At 59.2% G+C, this 17,858-nt stretch overlaps 1 protein-coding gene across 1 annotated transcript; it reads left to right on the forward strand.

The window, feature by feature from the left end:
- Window positions 1-901: 901 nt before the first annotated feature.
- Window positions 902-17,414, forward strand: EFHD2 (EF-hand domain family member D2). Its single transcript, XM_047791976.1, has 4 exons — window positions 902-1,270; window positions 13,224-13,371; window positions 14,524-14,658; window positions 15,786-17,414. The coding sequence occupies exons 1-4, from the start codon at window positions 966-968 to the stop codon at window positions 15,915-15,917; spliced, it is 720 nt and encodes a 239-aa protein (XP_047647932.1). The 5' UTR covers window positions 902-965; the 3' UTR covers window positions 15,918-17,414.
- The last annotated feature ends 444 nt before the right edge of the window (window positions 17,415-17,858 follow it).

Genomic DNA, 17,858 nt, shown 5'->3' on the forward strand with positions numbered 1-17,858 from the left:
TTCTTCCGATGCTGGAGGTCCACAGCTTTGCCATTTTAAGGTGACAGACCAGAGCCCAGAGAGAAATCCTCTCTGGCTTCTTCCTGACTCCCCATCCCATGGGCCCTTGGAGGGGACATCTCTCCTCTGGGATCCCCACTAAAACGGCAACATCAAGATCTCCCTGCTAGTTCCCCTAAAATAAAGTCACAGGCGACCCGCGTGGCCCAGTAGCTGTTCTGCCAAGTCATTCATGTGATGTGCTGGCCCAGGGGGAGAGGACCAGCCCCGTCTCCCTTTCTCTCTTCCGCGGTCTCCAAGAACCTCTCAGGGCTGAGGCCCAGCGCCATCTCCCTCGCAGCTGCTGGTCCATCCCCTTCCAAAAGATGCAGCGGCTCCAGCTGCGGTAACATCTAAACGGGGGTTCCTGCTCCCTGGGTCCACCTTGTTCATTACCCTTGCAACCCTCATTGAGAACGCCAGTGTGTAACATCGAGTCGTCTCCATGGCAACCGACAGGGTGTCACGCCGCACAGGATTACGACTCCACCGCGAGGGGATTCCAGAGAAGGGGTTGGGGGCGGCGCCCCTCGGCGCCCCAGACCCTCACCTAAACTGCAGGACCCCCTCTTCCTTCCCGCCTCAGTCCCCGGCCCCCAGCCGACCTCTCGCGCTCGGCGGGCCCAGTGAGGAAGGAGGGGAGGGTGGCTTTCTCCGGGGACCCCCAGCCTTACGGGGGGGCGGGATGGTGGCGGACCCCGCGCCCCCGGCACACTCGAGCCGCCGCGCTCCAGACCCAGCCCGCGCCGGCTGCGCAGGACCGGGAGCGGGGGCGGGAGCAGGCGGGCCCGGCTGGGGAGTAAGTCCCACCTTCGGGGGCGGTGCCTGGCGCCGGGGAGTGTCAGGAAGAGGAAGAGCGCGGCCAGAGGCGGTGCGGGCGCGCGGTTAGCAGGGGCCGGGCCGAGGCGAGCGCCGCGCGGGCCACCATGGCCACGGACGAGCTGGCCAGCAAGCTGAGCCGCCGGCTGCAGATGGAGGGCGAGGGCGGCGGCGAGGCCCCGGAGCAGCCCGGGCTGAACGGGGCGGCGGCGGCGGCAGGGGCGCCCGACGAGGCGGCCGAGGCGCTGGGCAGCGCGGACGACGAGCTGAGCGCCAAGCTGCTGCGGCGCGCCGACCTCAACCAGGGCATCGGCGAGCCCCAGTCGCCCAGCCGCCGCGTCTTCAACCCCTACACCGAGTTCAAGGAGTTCTCCAGGAAGCAGATCAAGGACATGGAGAAGATGTTCAAGCAGTGAGTGCCCGCCCGACTCGGTCCCCCACCCACCTACCCCGCAAGCCGGCCTCGGCTCCCGAGCCCCCAAGCCCGGACCCCGCGCCGTCCCGAGACCCGGGCGGCCAGTCGAGCTCCCCGACCCAGCAGGGCTGGGGACCCCCCGGCCCCTTCCACATAATCGCGAGGCTGGCTTCGGGACCTCCTTCCCACCACGCATATAGCTCTGAGGACCCGCGGCCCCTGGCACGCGACCCCTCCTCACAGTGACGCCTGCCCCCGGCCCCCCGCACGCGCGCACACACAGTGGGGGACCCCGCGGCTCCTTTTAGATAAGTCCCCGCGAGCCCCCGCTAGCACCACACACACGGGTCTGGAGACTCCGGATCTCTGGCCTAGGATCCCTGCCTTGTTAGCGATGCTTCTCCACACCTGCAAAACATCGTGCTTGAGGACCCCGAGGCCTCCCTTTCCCTTTCCAAGCCCACCCCCAAACGCGGGTCCGAAACACCCCACCCCACCTCCAGCGCCTCAACAAAGGTGACCATGTCTTTCGCTTGGGGTCCTTTGCTTTCCTCTGCTTATCTCAGATCCCCCACAACGTGGGTTCTGAGCCGAGACCCTTCCCCCACGCCCCCTCTAGTTATTCGGCATCTGCCAGCAAACTGTGGTCTAAGCCCCTTCAGGTCCTCCCACCTCTACCCCCATCCAGCCCGATGGCCAGGACCCCAATCCTTGACGCTGGGGAGGGACCCCTTCTCTGCAGGCATGTACCCCCCGCCATAGTCCCTCCTCCCTCCCCAGGCTTTCCTTCTCTCCTCTTGCCCTGGCCAGCCCTCCCCCGCCTTTGCAGTCACTGCCCCCTGCTTTCCGTGGGAACGCCCCACCTCTCCTTGCCCCACTCCCCCGCTGCGGGCCCCCTTCCCTCCGCACACACGGTCCCAGACACCCCACACCTTCCAGTCTGACTTGGCCAGTTGCTCTCACCCCTGGCTTTACCTTTTAACCCAGCAGGTTGAACAGGTACTTCCAGGCCTGTGGGCTTACCCCTCCCCCAATAACAGCAACAAAACTTTAAATGTCTGTGAAGTGACTAGGGAGAAAGGCTTCCGGTCCCCGTCTGGTCCATCCCTGGGTTCACCCAGTTGGGATTGAGGGGGTCAGCCACACTGCACCCCCCACCCCAGCCACATTTGGGCCTGGGGGTGGGGCAGAGGAGAAGGCGCTCAGCACCCCCGCCCTTAGGTAGGTACTCTTCCCCTCCGCCGTCTTGTTGCCCATCCCCCTGCCCCTGACCCCTGATGAAGCAGTCCCAGGGTGTGGTCTGGAGTGGATCTGGAGGTGGATCCGAAAGGTAGAAGCGTCCTCCAGCCAAGTCTTGGGAGCAGGAGGTCTCCTCCCCACTGCCCCGGAACAGGCAGTCCAGAGAGAGGGGCGCTGGCCCTTCCTTGGCCCCGGGCGGGGGGGGGGGGGGGGGGGGTGTCAGTGTAGGCCGTACTGTGTGCCCAGGTACAGCAGGAAGCCCAGGAAGGGGCTGTTTTGCAACCCCGAAGCTTGAGAAAGGCTCTTCCCCGCTTCTCACTGCTCTCTGCAGCTGCTGCTTCTGCATTTGATCCCAATGCGGCGGAAGAGGGTTTGGGTTCTCAGAACTGGACCGGCTGGGACCATGCTTTTCTGAGCATCAGCCTGAGGGGAAACTGAGTCCTTAACCCTCCTCGGGGCCTCTGTGTGGAGGCCCCTGGGCCCTGAGGAGCCTCCTTCTTTGACTCTGGGGTCTGGGCTGCAAGTTCTTCTCAAGTTGCTTCCTGACCACAAACAGGCAGTATCAGGAAAGCAGAAGGTCCAGGACTCCAGCCCTGATAGAAGAGCTGTTGGGAACTTCCTGGTAGAGCCTGCCCCCCCGACCCCACCCCCCGCCATGCAAGGGAGATTATTCCAATGCGCCACGATCCCTGCATTAATAGTGTCTGGGGACCAAGAAGCTCTTCCATTCATTCCTCCCGGCAGCCCCATGACACAGAACTGTCATTCTCACCGTGGCGCAGTGGCCCAGACTGGGCACAGAGAGATTTGACTAACTTGCCAAGGCCACCCAGCTAGCAAATGATGGAGTCAGGATCTGAACCTGGGTTTCCCATCACAGTTTTCTGCTTCCACCTGGGGAAACACCCTCCTGCAACCCTCTTCCGTGTCCATGGCTGATTTTCTGCCTCATGGACCCACCACCAGAGTCCTCTTCCTCTTGGGCTCGGTGACATCCCCTCCCCAGCCGAAAAAAAGATGGAGCTGTTCAGAGAACCCGGACATGCCAAACACACCCGGACTTAAGAGTCTGCAGCTTGGTTGGAAGGGGGCACGTGACCAGGGGACTGGTGTTGAAGGTGCATTTGCAGAGCAAGCTCACTTTCCAAAGAGACCGGTTTTGGTGTTAGTTGGACGAAGGGTACTTTGGTGAAAACCGAGTGGAGTGGAACACCACCACCACCCCACCCCACCCCCTCCGCCACCGTTGCAAGCTTGCCCTTTGGCACCTCTACTGCCTGCTGGGGTATTGGGGGGGGCAGGAAGGCCCAGAGAGCTGGACTTCTAGGGAAGGAAGTGCCACCCTCCGGGGGCCCCTGGCGAGCATTGAAGGCTGCAGATTTTGTATTCAAGGAAACAAGGCTTCACTGTGCCAGCGGAGCCCAGCCCAGCGGAGTCCCGGCTGTGAACAGCCAACAGACAGGCTCTCAGGCTGGACAAAACCCTCGTTCTGCTTCTGCTGTCCAAGCGGGGCTGCAGCCTCCTGGGGCCAAGCCAGGCCCAAGGATCCCAGCCAGGGCTCTGCTGAGAGACTTCCACCCTGATCTGCAGCTCCCAAGGCAGGGGGTGGGGAACCCGGCCCTGCTGGGAAGCCACCCCCAGAGCCGCAGAGTGCAGGAGGGGGAGAGGTCGGAGGGAACTGGGAGCTGGACCGGCCTTAGGGGCCAGGAGCTAGGAAGTGGGCTTTGCAGGGCCTCTGAATGACCCAGTGTGCAGCCTGCCTGGGCTTCAGTCTTCCCACCTGTAAAAGGAGCAGACTGTTGCTGATGGTTCCCGAAGGTGATTCAGCAGTGACCTTATTTCTGAGCAGTCCCGAACCCTTCTGAATGGCAGAACTGCCCTCCGGGGTCTTCCAGGGCACCCATTCAGGGCTCAGCAGCAGACACTTCCTGAGGACGGAGACGGAGGGTGAAGAGAAGGGACACAGGGAAGACAGACAGGCTCTGCCATCACTGACCTCACGCCGCGACTGTGTGGTTTCTAGTTGGAACAGGCCTCAGGGGTTGTCACCATCCCTTCTGCCCATTTTACAGAAGAGGAAACCGAGGCCAAGGAAGGTGTCGTGACTCTCTTGGGGTCACGGGGAGGTTTTCTGCAGCTGAACCAGAGCATCCTTCTCTGTACAATGGGAATGGGGGTCCCCGCTTCTCAGGCTGGGGCTGGGGGGAGCAGATGCACGCAAACAGATCTCTGGCCCTGGAGGCCCCTGAATTCTCAGACCTTCGCCCCCTTTTGGCTTCAGGCTGCACCTGCTACCTCTAATCCCACCCTCGCCCCCACCTCTGTCTGCCCATCCATCCAGGGCTATCTATGGACCACCCCCCCCCCAGGCAAGGGGCAATGGTGTGGCCCCAGAGGGCCTCGAGGGGGCCGCCTTTGAGCTGGCCACAGCCTGCGTGGGACTCTGCAGGGTTTTGTAAGCCGAAACCTGCCCTAAGGGAAGACGGCCCGTGTAATTCTGAACCTGCCATGGAATCCGAGGAAGATGTCCCCAGCCTTATCCCCAGCCACATCATTTCATGACCCCTTGCGTCAGAGCGGCAGCTTCCCTGTCTTCTCCCAGCCCGCCCTCCCCTCCTCTCCACCTGCTCCACCTCCCTGTTTCCCCTCAGACTCTTGCTCGCCCTCCAGGAAGGCTGTCTGGTGCGGTGGTTAAAGGCAGGGCCTTTGGAGTCTGCCGCCCTGGGTTGGAATCCCAGCTATGGGCCCTGGAGCAAGACACAGAAACCCTGCGAGCCTCAATTCCTGATCCTAGAAGGGGGAGAGTAATAGCACCCACCTCACAGGGTTGTTGCGAAGTGCTTAACCCAGTAGTTGGCACAAAATAAGTACTTATTAAGTTCTACCACCATCCCCAGCCCCGGTGGTGGCAGCTGGCGCAGAGATTGCTTCACAAGAGCCACTGGCTGCCTCCACTTACCCCAGGCTGGCAACAAGCCTCTTGCTTTGGGCCCGAGTGACAGGGACCCAGCACGAGAACCTTCCTTGCCTCCAGCTGGGCCACCGCTCTGATTGACAGCTACATATGGCTTTGATAAATAACAAAAGGGGGGAACCGAATTCATTATCACTTCATTACGTGGAAGGCAGGTGGCAGGAAAAAAGGGAAGAGCAAACGGCAGCCCCAGAGTGACACAAAACTAGGACCCAGCGCCACCGCCACCTGGGTGACTCTGGGGAGGGGCCGCTGCTTCTCAGAGCCTCCCCCCGGGGCTAAAGAACCTGCCTGCTAAAAAGGTCTGAGGATTAGTTTAAAACGTCCTGAGCTTGGGTAGAGTCTGCCATCGCGTCTGGTCTGTGGGCTGTTCAAAAGCAAAGATGATGTTTTCAAAACTCATAAAAGCTGCTCTTTCAATCATTCACCAACAGACCATTTGTTGCAGTTTCTTGTGGGCAAGTTCCAGAGACTTCAGGGACACAAACAGTTTCTGGCCTCAAGAAGCTTCAAGTCCCCAGGAGAGCAGTGGCGTCGAGGGGACTGCGGGGGTGGGGAAGCTGGGCCCACAGGGCTGGAGATGGAAGGTTCCATGTCTTTAGGACGTGGACAGAAAGTTCTCCAGAAAGATGGCCTGAGGACAGCTGTCCACAGCCAGCCCCCTCCTTCCATGCGCTCTCCTTGTCAAATGGAGCCACCAGGCCCAGTGTGTTATTTCAGTGTGTTAATCTTCACCGCAGCCCAGGGCAGGGGTGGGGGGAGGGGGTGGCTGTCATCATCCCCACTTGCCAGATGAGGAAGTCAAGGTTCAAGGAGGCGGTCACTCGGCCAAGGTTATAGGAAGCGGCAGGCGCAGGCTTAGAACCAGGACTGCCTGTGGGGAGCTCCCAAGGCCAAGTGAGGGCTGTGTTCATGGTTGGGGGCAGGGAGGCTCTTGGAGCTGGGGGTGGGGGGTGGGTGTTGGAGGGGGAGGAACCCTCTAGGGGTTCAGAGGTTAGGTCCTTACCCTTGGAGCGACTAGCTTTCTGGGGAAGGAGGAGTTCCTGGACTGAGGCCTTGTCCTCTGCTCTTCCTACTTCCCTTCTGACTCTGAGTCACCCTCCCCTCCTTCCACCCCCAAGGGACTTTTGGTTCCCTTTGGGTTTGTACCTTTCCGCCTTTTCCCTGTGCCTCTGGGTGGAGGCCTGGCTTCAGCCCTGGGAGACCCGGCTCTGCTGTCCGGGCTCCTTTCTGCAGGACCAGCCCAGCCCCCAGGGGAGGCAGAGTGACCCTGAGGCCTCAGCAGGGACAGTCCCCCCACCCCCTGCAACAGCTGAGTTCCTTCTGACTGCCCAGCAGCCTTCTCCTTGGCTGACTTCTGCTTTTCAAGGACTCCAGAGAAGTGAGGGTTCCGTGCCAGAAAGGTGCTGCTGGATGGAGCCAGGCCCGGGGACTCCTGAGCTCTGCGGAGGGAGAGGCGGGGACCCTCTCGTTTAATCCTTTCTCAACCTCCTGTCAGATTATCATCACCCATTTCCTGGATAAGAAAACTGGATCTCGGGAGTTCCCGTTGTGGCCAACGAGTATCCACGAGGATGTGGGTTCGATCCCCAGCCTCGCTCAGTGAGTTAAGGATCCGGCGTTGCTGTGAGCTGTGGTGTAGGCCAGTAGCTGTAGCTCCGATGCGATCCCTCGCCTGGGAGCGTCCATGTGCTGCAGGAGGTGTGGCCCTAAAAAGAAAAGAAAAAAAAAAGACTGGTTCTCAGAGAGGTTTACACAACTTGAGGCGCGGAGGCAGGATTGGAACTGGAGTCCTTCTGATTCCAAGGACGCGAGGAGAGCAACATCAGCATCACCCGGGAGCTTGGTAGAAATGCAGATGCCCAGGCTCCACCCCAGACCTGGATCAGAGTCTGCATTGTAACTGGACTCCCCACACGTGCGCATTAAGATTTAAGAAGAACTGGGCCACCCTACGGCTGGGGTCATTCAGTCTGGGCAGTGAGGGAAGAACAGGATGAGCAGAGGGGAGATTAGGTTAAATAACAAACTCTGGTTCTCTGCCATCACTAGTATAAGCATTTTTTTTTTATGGCCGCACCTGCAGCAAATGAAAGTCCTCAGGCCAGGGACTGAGTCGGAGCCACGGCTGCGACCTACGCCTTCTGAGTGGGGGCTCAGTGTGAAGTGCTTGAACCCAAAGTTAGGAGGTCCCCAAGCCCTGACAGCCCCCAAGAGATTGCCATCAGCCTAGGGGGACTCCACTTGATCCTGGGACTCACTGGAAGGCTGTGGGGGTGGGCGGCGTGAGCAGCCCTTGAGCAACAGATGAGTGTCAGACCTGCCCCCCCACAAGGAGGACTGGAGGAAGTGGTGGGCGGCCGGGCTTTCCCCGCATGAGTCAGGCAGTCTGGGGTGGGGGCGCAGGGGCGGGCCCTGCTGGGCTGTCATCACCGAGCCCTTGGGCGTCCACCTGCACAGGGAGGTGGCCAGGGCCAAGCTGGCTATCACAGCGAGCGAGGCCAGACGTGCCTTCTGTGGTCCAGAACTTTCCTGCCCAGAGGGACGTTCCCATGTTGCAGGACAAAGAATAGAGGCCTAGAGGCCCGTGGGGCCTCCCCAGACAGGATGGGGAAGACCAGGCCCACGAATGCAGAGAACAAAGCCAGGTGGGCCTGGGGGCCCGGTGATTCATAAACCCCCCTCTCCAAATGTCTGTCCTCCCGGGGGTCCTCCATGATGTCAGAGGGGCCATCAGCCAAGGCCTGGGAAGCAGAAGGGAGAGAATCGGGGTCCCCACGCTCCCAAATGAGCTGTTCCCACCCTTCCCCTGTGCAGGGGGCTATGATGACCCCTCCTCACTCTGCCATCCAGAGGTACTGCCCGGCTGGCGGGCGGGGGAGAGGGTCGTGGGTGAGGTGCAACTTCTAGGGAACAGTTTCGAAACCAAAGTGGGCCGCTGTAGGGAAGCAGTGAGGTTCCCATCCTCAGAGGTATTCAAGACACCGAGTAGGAAAACTGCATTAGGAATCCGACCCTCACGAATGGCTAAAGGACATGGCCCTGTTCAACCTGAGGTTCTTTGGTACAGGGTCTGTGGCATCAGGACATGGCATAGTAGTACTTTTAGTAACGTGTTTTTCATCAAGCCGGAGTTCTGATCCCAAGTGTGTCCTTGTCAGCCAAGTCACTTTCTCCCTGAGCTTCAGTCTCCTTGTCTGTCATATGGGGATATTTCTGCCTGCTGCACAGAGTTCTTGTGAGGATTGGATGTGAAACGCTTAGTACGGTACCTGGCACATAGCAAGTGCTTGGCCAAGAGTAGCCACTAGTGATAATATTGTTAGGAAACGGGTGAGCCTGGCACGCCGTTGGAGCCAGCCACTGCTCACCCCGTGACTCCTGGTTATCAGAACCGGAGGAGTAACAGTCAGCAGGATGGGACCTGCAGCCCCAAGGGGCAAAGTCTGCCTGGGTGGTGGCCGCTGCCCCACTTTCAAGGGCAGATGGGAGGGGATTTTGTCACCAGCATCCAGGACAGCTGCTGAGTGCTCCCTGTTGAGAACTACTTGGGGGGTGGGGGGAGGCGGGTAGGAATGTGGGCCCAGTGCCAGGCGCAGCAGCCTCCCTCCAGGGCTGGAAAAAAGTGCTGAGCTCCCAGCCCGGGAGCTTTGTTGTCAGCTCTGCCGGCTGGAATTGGCCCTCCCAGGCCTCTCTGCTCAGCCCAGTCTCCCCCAGCCCTGCAGGCTTGAGAATCCAGGACCCTTCATGGGACCAAGAAGGAGGCGGGAGACAGGCAGGGAGGAAAGCTTACAACTTTTGGAATCCTGCCGCTGTGTGACCCTGAGCTGCTGGCTACCCACTCTGGGCCCCAGTGTCACTATGTATCATGAAGTCGGGGAAGTGAGTGGACCAGGCATCCAGACAGATCCTGGGTGTGGACTCTCTTTTCCTGGATCCTCTGAGCCACCTGCATCCTCAGCTCCAGCTCAGGAGGAGGGCTGATGGAAGAGAGGGTCTCCCCAGCCAGGGACAGGCCTGCTTCCAGGCGTCTTAGAACTTCGCTCTCTCCTGGGTTGCCATTCTTCCTTCTGCTGGTGGCACAGTGACAGTCTCCCCCTTTGTCACCTCCCTCTCTGTCAGCGGAGAAACAGGAGGATAATCCAGGACTGAGGCCCAGCGAGAGAGCAAAAGATTCTATGCTGTCTCATCACCTCCCCAAGTAACAGGGTCCTTTGAGTCAGGCCTCATGGGGTGGGGGGGCAGCGGGACCTCCAGAGGAGGGGGAGATGCTGGAGGGACCTCTGGGGGGGTCTCATCCACCCCAGGCCTCCAGGCCAGGGTGCAACAAACATTCCGTCCCAGCCACGCACCCTCAAAACTGGTGCCTAAGGGTGAAAATCGTATTTTTCAATCATTCTCACCATCATCACCACTTTTATAATATATGCGCAAAGTACTTAACTAGTATTTGGCACATTAAAAAGTTCTCAGCAGCTGCTATTAAGATGACGTATAATAGGCATGTCCTGTGTACGAGGCATTTTATATCCCTAATCTCCTTTAATCCCTAATCCTAAAGGTAAATGTTAACAAAAATAATTTAGTGGTAGTCGTACTGCCGTCGGTGTGTATATACGAAATAGTTCTCGTGGGCCAGCCTCTGAGCTCAGAATCTGCTTGGATCATCTCTTAACTCTTGTCACCATCCCGAGAAGGGTCTGATCTCCGTGAGGCCAGTGGGGAAATCGGGGTTCACAGGTCATGTGACTTGAGCAGGGTCCCTAGCCAGCAGGAGGCTGAGCTGGGATTTGGACTCAGATCCATCTTAGCGGAGCTGCTGTGAGCACAAGGCTCCAGGGTTTACCCGGGAACCCGGCTGATCCGATGACCCAGAGCCCACCCACATCAGAGTCCAGGGCACGGAGTGGGTGTCCACTCTCCAGGGGTCTCTTGGGAACAGTCCCCTCCAGTGTCATCACTCCCAGCCCAGCACCTGGCCTCTCCCCACCCTCTGTCACCTCCCCTTTGGTGATGGATCCTCTGGCACTGCAGCCAGCCCCGCCACTGTCCCCCTGGGGGACCAGGGATAGAGCCCAGGCCCAGTAATTGATTGATGCTTGATGGATGCAGGCAGCGGTTCAGGCCGTGGTTTGAGCTGCAGCCCAGGCAGGCCTGGGAGCTGCCAGAGCCCACGTTTCTGTCCAAGTTTGGACACTTTATCTGCGCTTCCTCTGCAACTGAGCCACCCCAGGCTGCGGGAGAAACTCTTGAGCAGTAAATCAAGCTGAGGCTCAGGAGAGGCAGGTGGGGCAGTGGAGAGAGTTGGGGGTGGGAGTCATAGGGACGGGGATCCAAACCCCTGGGCTGCTGGGTATCGGGCCAGTGCCCACACCTCCGTAATCAGTAAGTGGGGACATGGGACTTCCCAGGACTGCTGAGCACAGAGGTGGTAAAGTGAAAATGCCTGGCATGTAGTAGGTGTTTAACAAAGGGATCGAAGTCTCATGATAGAAGTGGTAGCTGCCATTTCTGGAGCCACCAAGTCCTTGCAGTGACCCTATGAAAGAGTCACCATCATACTAAGGGTTTGTCTCCTGGAACCCAGGCCCTCTGCTGCAGCCCGATGTGTCATTGCCGACCCTCACTGGAGCCCAAGTTCAGGAAGAGGCAGGGGCTTTGTCTTCCTCAGGGGCACCGAGGAGTGGGGCGGAGGGGGTGAGGGGTCCATGTGACTTGCCTGGGGGAAGACTTCCTCACCCACTACCCTCCTGGGTGGCTCAGGGTGGCTCCGGAACTGATCACTAAGGCTTTGCAGCAGCCGCCCAGCCCCTTGCCAACAGGCAGACAGGCTCCAAAGATGGAAGGGGAGGCAGGGGGGCTCCATCCAGCACAGGGTCCCTCCAGCTCTAAGAGGAACCTGGGCCACAGGTCCGTTGGCCTGCCTGAGCCTCCCAAGTCCCACAGCCCTCTACCACATCCTCTCGCTCTGCTTCCGCCTCGGCTGTGGCCACTGCTCATGTGGCCCACCTGCCCTCACTCCAGCCCTCACCCCACAATGGGGGACAAGGCCCCAGGACCCTGTGTTCCCTGCCGAGTTCCCAGAGACCTGTCTTCCCCATGCTGCGTCACTCCCAGCCACTGACTCACTTGCTCGTGAACTATTTATACCCCTCGCACAAATGCTCGGCTCAGCACTCCAGGCAGACGTCTCTGTTCTGCTGGCAGCCCCAGGACGCGTGGAGGGGGCTGGGCACAGCAAATGTGAGGGGTTTTGAGCCCAAAAGAGGAAGCCCAGCTTCTTCCTTTACTGCTGTGTGACCTTGGGCCGGTCACTTAACCTCTCTGAGCCTCTATTATAAAGTTTCCAGCACAGAGACGGATTTCAAAAAGTGGCTGCTATTAAACGTCCATAGTCTTTTGAAGTTTATTTATAACTGGAGTGGGAGGGAGGGGAACTGAGGAAGGCATAGGAATGACATGTGTGATAATGTTGGAACTGCAGGTCTCCAGGAAATTTCTGGAACTCAGCCCCTCTATGTCACGTTACTGTCACCAACACTGTCACCCAGCTAGCTTGAGGCCTTGGGGCTGCACCAGGTTCTTTAGGCTCAGAAGGCCTGTTTGGCAAGCCTGAGACAAGTCTCCCCAGCCCACCCGGAGACGGCGCGGTTGTTTGGTCAGCCTGATAAGAGGGCCAGGCTGGGCTGTGGGAACAGCACCCACATCCGCCACGCTGTGTGCTCCGGGCACCAGTGGCACCAGTCAGGGGATGGCCCTGGAGGCCAGCTGTCACCCAAGCTTTTGCCACAAGGAAGCCAGTTGAGAGAGATGTTTAGACTCTGCCCCTCACCCTGTCACTATCTCTGCCAGGCTGCTGGTGGTAGAAAAAAAGGGACCTGAAATGTGCAGGGCAGAGGCACTTTTTTTTTTTTTTTTCCACTTTTTAGGGCCAAACCCGCACATATGGAGGTTCCCAGGCTAGGGGTCAAGTCGGAGCTACAGCCGCTGGCCTACACCACAGCCCACAGCAACTCCGGATCCTTAGCCCACTGCATGAGTCCAGGGATTGAACCTGCACCCTCATGGTTCCTAGCCGGATTCATTTCCTCTGTGCCACAATGGGAACTCCCGCTTTTATCACCTAATCACTGTTCTAGGCCTTTGTTCCAGGTGCCCAACCAAATCCCTATACTCACTGCAAGCACTTTGTGTAACTTGTTCCCTGGACACACCCTGAGCCTCCTCCTGGAAAACTAGCAATGCCCCTGCCTCCTGTGGCCTTGAGACATGTGGTATCGTCTGCCTCCTTCCTAGGTGGGGACAGGGAGTGGGGGAGAGATGGAGCCAAGGGTCCCTCGAGTGCCTCTGGAGGTGCCTGGAGATAGTTCAACCACCAGAACCCCCCAAACCCGTACCCCCATAGTGTTGTGAATGCTCCCTCCCTACTTGGTCACATCACAGTCAGAGGGACTCTGGTTTCTGCTTCCTTATGCAGCGGGTTTGGCCCAGAGTTGGCACTGTTCAACATGCCAGGCCACATAGTGAGCTCCCCATCATCAGAGGTAACCAAGCAATAGCTAGGCCATGAATCGGGACTCCACCTGGGCCAAGGTCCCCTCCAGCCATGATGAGATGACACAGAGGTGGGAGGAGCCCTTTGAGCCCCCAGGCTCCCTGCCCTCCAGCTGGTGACCCCCTGACTGGTCAGGTACGAGGTATCCGGATGTCCTTAGGCCTTTCTCTCTATACCCACAGGTATGATGCCGGCCGGGATGGCTTCATTGACCTGATGGAGCTCAAGCTCATGATGGAGAAACTGGGAGCTCCTCAGACCCACCTGGGCCTGAAAAACATGATCAAGGAGGTGGACGAGGACTTTGACAGCAAGCTCAGCTTCCGGGAGGTGAGCCCCGCTCCGCCACTGGGGGGCGACACCGGGTCAGGGGGTGGCTTGGTGGTGAGGAGCCAATCCCCCTTTGTCATTGAGCAACATTATTCTTGAAAGGCTGCTGTTGAGTGGCTGACAGTTGGCTGTTGAGTGGTGGGGTTTCAGCAGATCCTGGAGCTGGTACCCAGGGAGATTGAGATGCTTATGTGAGAAGGAGGCACAGCCATTCCCTCATGCAGTGAGCATGTATTGAGTGACTTTGGTAGACTGACACTGTGTGGGCTCCAGGGGTACAGAGAAAGGTCCTGTGCTCCAGAGGTCCTGGCGTGTAGAGGGAGAGATGCACAGAGAGTGAAATGACAGGAGGCCACGACTGGGGAGAAGCAGGGACATGGACTGGGGATCCAAGAGGAGCCGGGCGCTGGGCTGGTGACTTCACATTCGGGCCCCACTATGAGACAGGAGCTGGGAGCAAGCCTGTTTGATGGAAGAGGAAGCAGAGGCTCAGAGCCATATGGCAGCGGCACAGATCCCAGGGCCAGAGGGTGGCCTCAAGTGTCAGGGCTCAGGCTGGGCCTGGGAGAACTAATGGGACGCAAGGAGGAGGCAGGGGCAAGAGAAAGGTGGCGGAGCCCCCAGGGAAGCCGCGTCCTGGGGAGGAAGGTGCAGGCAGCACAGATTAATAGTTAAGAGTCAGGACCTGGGCTCAGATTCTTCCTCCGTCACTCTCTGGTGCTGCAATTTGGGGCGGGTTTTTTCTTGTTTCTGAGCCTTCCTCATTCTGTAAAATGAGCACGGTCCTTTACCTTTAGGATTTTAAATGGATTTTAGAGCAGATTGGCTTGGGGGAACAGTGGACGCAAAGGTAAGAAGTAGGTTGAGGCTTTTGATGGGAGCTGAGCCTGGGCGGAGCAGCCTGCAGTAGCCCCATTCCTGGGTGGTGGGGGCGGGGGGCACAGAAGACAGGTCACATAGCCACCCATTGTACAGATGGGCAAATGGAGGCTCAGGGCACGGGGGGCCTGGTGGGGACTCGAAGTGCGCAGAGGCTTGTAAGCGCCTCTTTTCCTGGGCAAGGCCTCCGGCTGGGCCCGGGTGTGGGCAGGCTCTGGCCTCTTTCCCTCTCTCCTTGACACCGTTTGGGTCGTTCTGTTCTCCCTGCCCCAGTTCCTCCTGATTTTCCGCAAGGCAGCAGCCGGGGAGCTGCAGGAGGACAGCGGGCTGCATGTGCTGGCCCGCCTCTCCGAGATCGATGTGTCCACCGAGGGTGTCAAGGGAGCGAAGAGCTTCTTCGAGGCCAAGGTAAGGAACGGGGCAGGGGGAAGGCCCCAGCTCGAGGACGGGGTGGCCGGGGTCCACCAGGAGGGTTCGCGCTTCCCCTTCCTGTCCCTGCCGAGGCCACAGACAGCTGATGAGGAGCTGACACCTGAGCTGGGCTGGTCAGGGCCCACGTGACCCTTTCCAGCTTCCCCTTTCTCTCCCTGCCCTTGGAGTGAGCGACGGGTATGTACACTTCAAGAAGGAACAGCGAACCACTTTGAGCTGTCCTCTCCCTGGCACACGGAGCCACTTCCCCAAAGGACGGGGCCTTAAAGGGTGGGCCCAGGAGAAAGGAGAGCAGCCCTGGCTCTCGGGGCCTCAGCCTGCCCCAGCCTGGATGGAGGATGATGGGCCCCGGAGGCCACCTCCGTGCACAGCCTGCTGCCCTTTCGGCACATGCTGAGATGGAGGGGACAGTGCGGCTCCTGGATCCTGCCCTCCTGGGCCCCAGGGCACCTGCCTTTTCTTGTTTCTCCCCCTCCCCATGTTAGCTAAGGTCGCCCCCCACCTTCCTCTGGGCCTCTGGGGTTGATGGGATGTTTCAGCAGCGTTCATCAGTGGGACCAGGGGTGCAGCCAGGCTTCCCAGGACAGGGGACAAGCTAAGAAGAGGGGACGGATGCTCCCACTTGGAGTTCCTGCTGCACAGCAGGTTGGGGTTCCAGCCTTGTCTCTGTGGTGGCACAGGTTCAATCCCCAGACTGGCAAAGGGGGTTAAGGCTCCTGCATTGCCGCAGCTGTGGTATAGGTCACAGATGCTGTTTGAATTCGATCCCTGGCCTGGGAACTTCCAGATGCCACAGGTGTGGCCAGAAAAAAAAAAAAAAAGCAGCAGCTCCCACTTACAGGACCCAGGCTCTGCTGCAGCCACTATCACCTTCTCTCTTTTAATCCTCCCAACATATCGGTGAGGTCAGAGTTACAGAGCACCAGGCTCTAAATGGAAGAACTGAGGTTCAGGGAGGTGGCTTGGATGCCTGGTCACCACCAGGCTAGCGAGGCAGAGCTGTGTGTGTTGGTGGTGGGGAGCAGGGGCGCAGCACAACCAGGAGAGACCCCAGAGAGAGCCTCCCCCAGCCCTGATGCACCTCACCTCTGCCCCCACGCCAGGTCCAGGCCATCAACGTGTCCAGCCGCTTCGAGGAGGAGATCAAGGCAGAGCAGGAGGAGAGGAAGAAGCAGGCGGAGGAGATGAAGCAGCGGAAAGCGGCCTTCAAGGAGCTGCAGTCCACCTTCAAGTAGCAAGGGATGCGCCCCACCGTCTGGCCCTGGCCCCAGCACCCGGTCCCCGGTCCGGCTGGCAAGGGTGGGCAGACCGGAGACCAAGCCTGATCCTTGGCTTGGTCTGAAGGGACCAGGCTAATAAAGCCACACATATCTGTGAACGAGCCAGTGGAGGGGTCTCCCCAGCCGCCTGGCCTCTCCCGCTCCCTTCCGCTGTTCCCGAGGCCGTGACACCAGCCGCCTCCGTGCCTGGCCCAGCCCTCCCTGGCCCTTCCTGCACCTCTGGCATCCCGGCTGCCTGCCGCCTGCTCCAGCTGCTCCTGCTCCGAGCCCAGCGCCCGGCTCCAGAGCGCCCCCTGCCGGTGCACCACCCTCCACTCTCTCGCCTGTCCTCCCGTCCTCCTCCCTGACCCTCAGAAGCCCTTCACCCCCAGGCTGCGCTGCCCTGGGGGCCCCCGGAGCCCCTCCCTAGACTGGGGGAGCAGCAGATGGCAAGAATCATGGCCAGCTCCCTAGAGCTGGTCAGTGGCACCAGGGCTGCCCATTCCTCCGGCCCTGCCTCCTCTCTCCGCTGGTATAAGGGGGGTTGCTTCTGTCTTAGAGAAGGGACCCAGGGCCCTGGCACCCCACGCTGATATGGAGACCCCAGCTCTCGGGAGCCCAGCCAGGCCGGGTGAGCAGGCAGCTGTGCCAAACTACCTCACGGGCCCACACTCTGCCTGCCACGCCATGGATCATGGGCAGGAAAGGCTCTGGGGGCAGAAACGCCACTCCCTGGTCACCCCCCACACACCTCCCCCTCACCCAGAACAGCCTGAGGGTCCCTGGGGCTCTGGAGAGAGCAGAATCGGGGAGGAGGGACTGGACCCTCATAGGAAAGGAAACCAGCACATCTCCGTTATCCTGGAGGCGTGCAAAAAGTGCTTTAAGTGGTTGGCATGGGACTAGGGGGTGGAGAGCAGGGCCCCCCACCCCTCAGCTCTCTCACACCCTCCTTCCCCAAGTGATGTTTGCCGCCTTGTCACCAGCGATGGGACCCGTCCTGTCACACCCTCCCCTGAGAAAGCATGGGGACCCCAGGCCTCCCTGTGCCCATCCACAGACGGGCTGTGGCCCAGCCTATGCCACCGGCCCGGCCCCACGCAGCTCCCGATGTGCTCGCTCACGCGTGTGCGTGTCGGTGTGTGTGCGCGTCTGTGTCCGTTGCTGTGTCGTAAAGCTGTGCCGGTCCCCCCGTCCCAACAAGCGAATGGCCGCCAAGGCCGCAGTTATGCAACTTTCAGTGTGTGTTGTGACAGCGTCACTGCTTTTTAAACTCGATAACTCTTTATTTTAGTAAAATGCTCCCAAGAGTCCACAAAACTCCTGCTGGACTTGCAGAGGTTTTATTTTTTTGGCCTTAGAATCTGCAGGAATTAGAGGTACTGACCCCAGTGCGGCAGCCTTGGCCCTGGATTGCGTTTGCCTTAGCGAATATGTTTATACAGATGAATATAAAAAGTTCTTTTTCTTTGGGCTCATTTGCTTTTTTTTTTTTCTTTCCTCCCTTCTCACCAAAAAAGAAAAAAAAAAAAACTACTTCTTCATTCAGTGGTACGATTATTTTTTTTAACTAAAATAAGATAAAATTCTATATTCTTATGTGCGTGTGATTCTTGTTGGGGTGGGGGAGGGGAGGGGCTGGGAAAGGAGTGGACAGGGGTGGCCCTCATGTCACATCAAGCCAGGGAAAAGAGGGGACTCTTCCTGATGGGAGAGGACATACATCACCTTCATGTCTTTTTAGGGCCACATCTATGGCATATAGAAATTCCCAGGCTGGGGTGGAATCGGAGCTGTAGCCACTGGCCTACGCCACAGCAACACAGTGATCTGAGAGCTGAGTCTGCCACCTATACCACAGCTCATGGCAATGCCACATCCTTAACCCACTGAGCAAGGCCAGGGATCAAACCTGTG

The sequence above is a fragment of the Phacochoerus africanus genome, chromosome 8, assembly GCF_016906955.1.
Source record: "Phacochoerus africanus isolate WHEZ1 chromosome 8, ROS_Pafr_v1, whole genome shotgun sequence".
Taxonomy (NCBI): domain Eukaryota; kingdom Metazoa; phylum Chordata; class Mammalia; order Artiodactyla; family Suidae; genus Phacochoerus; species Phacochoerus africanus.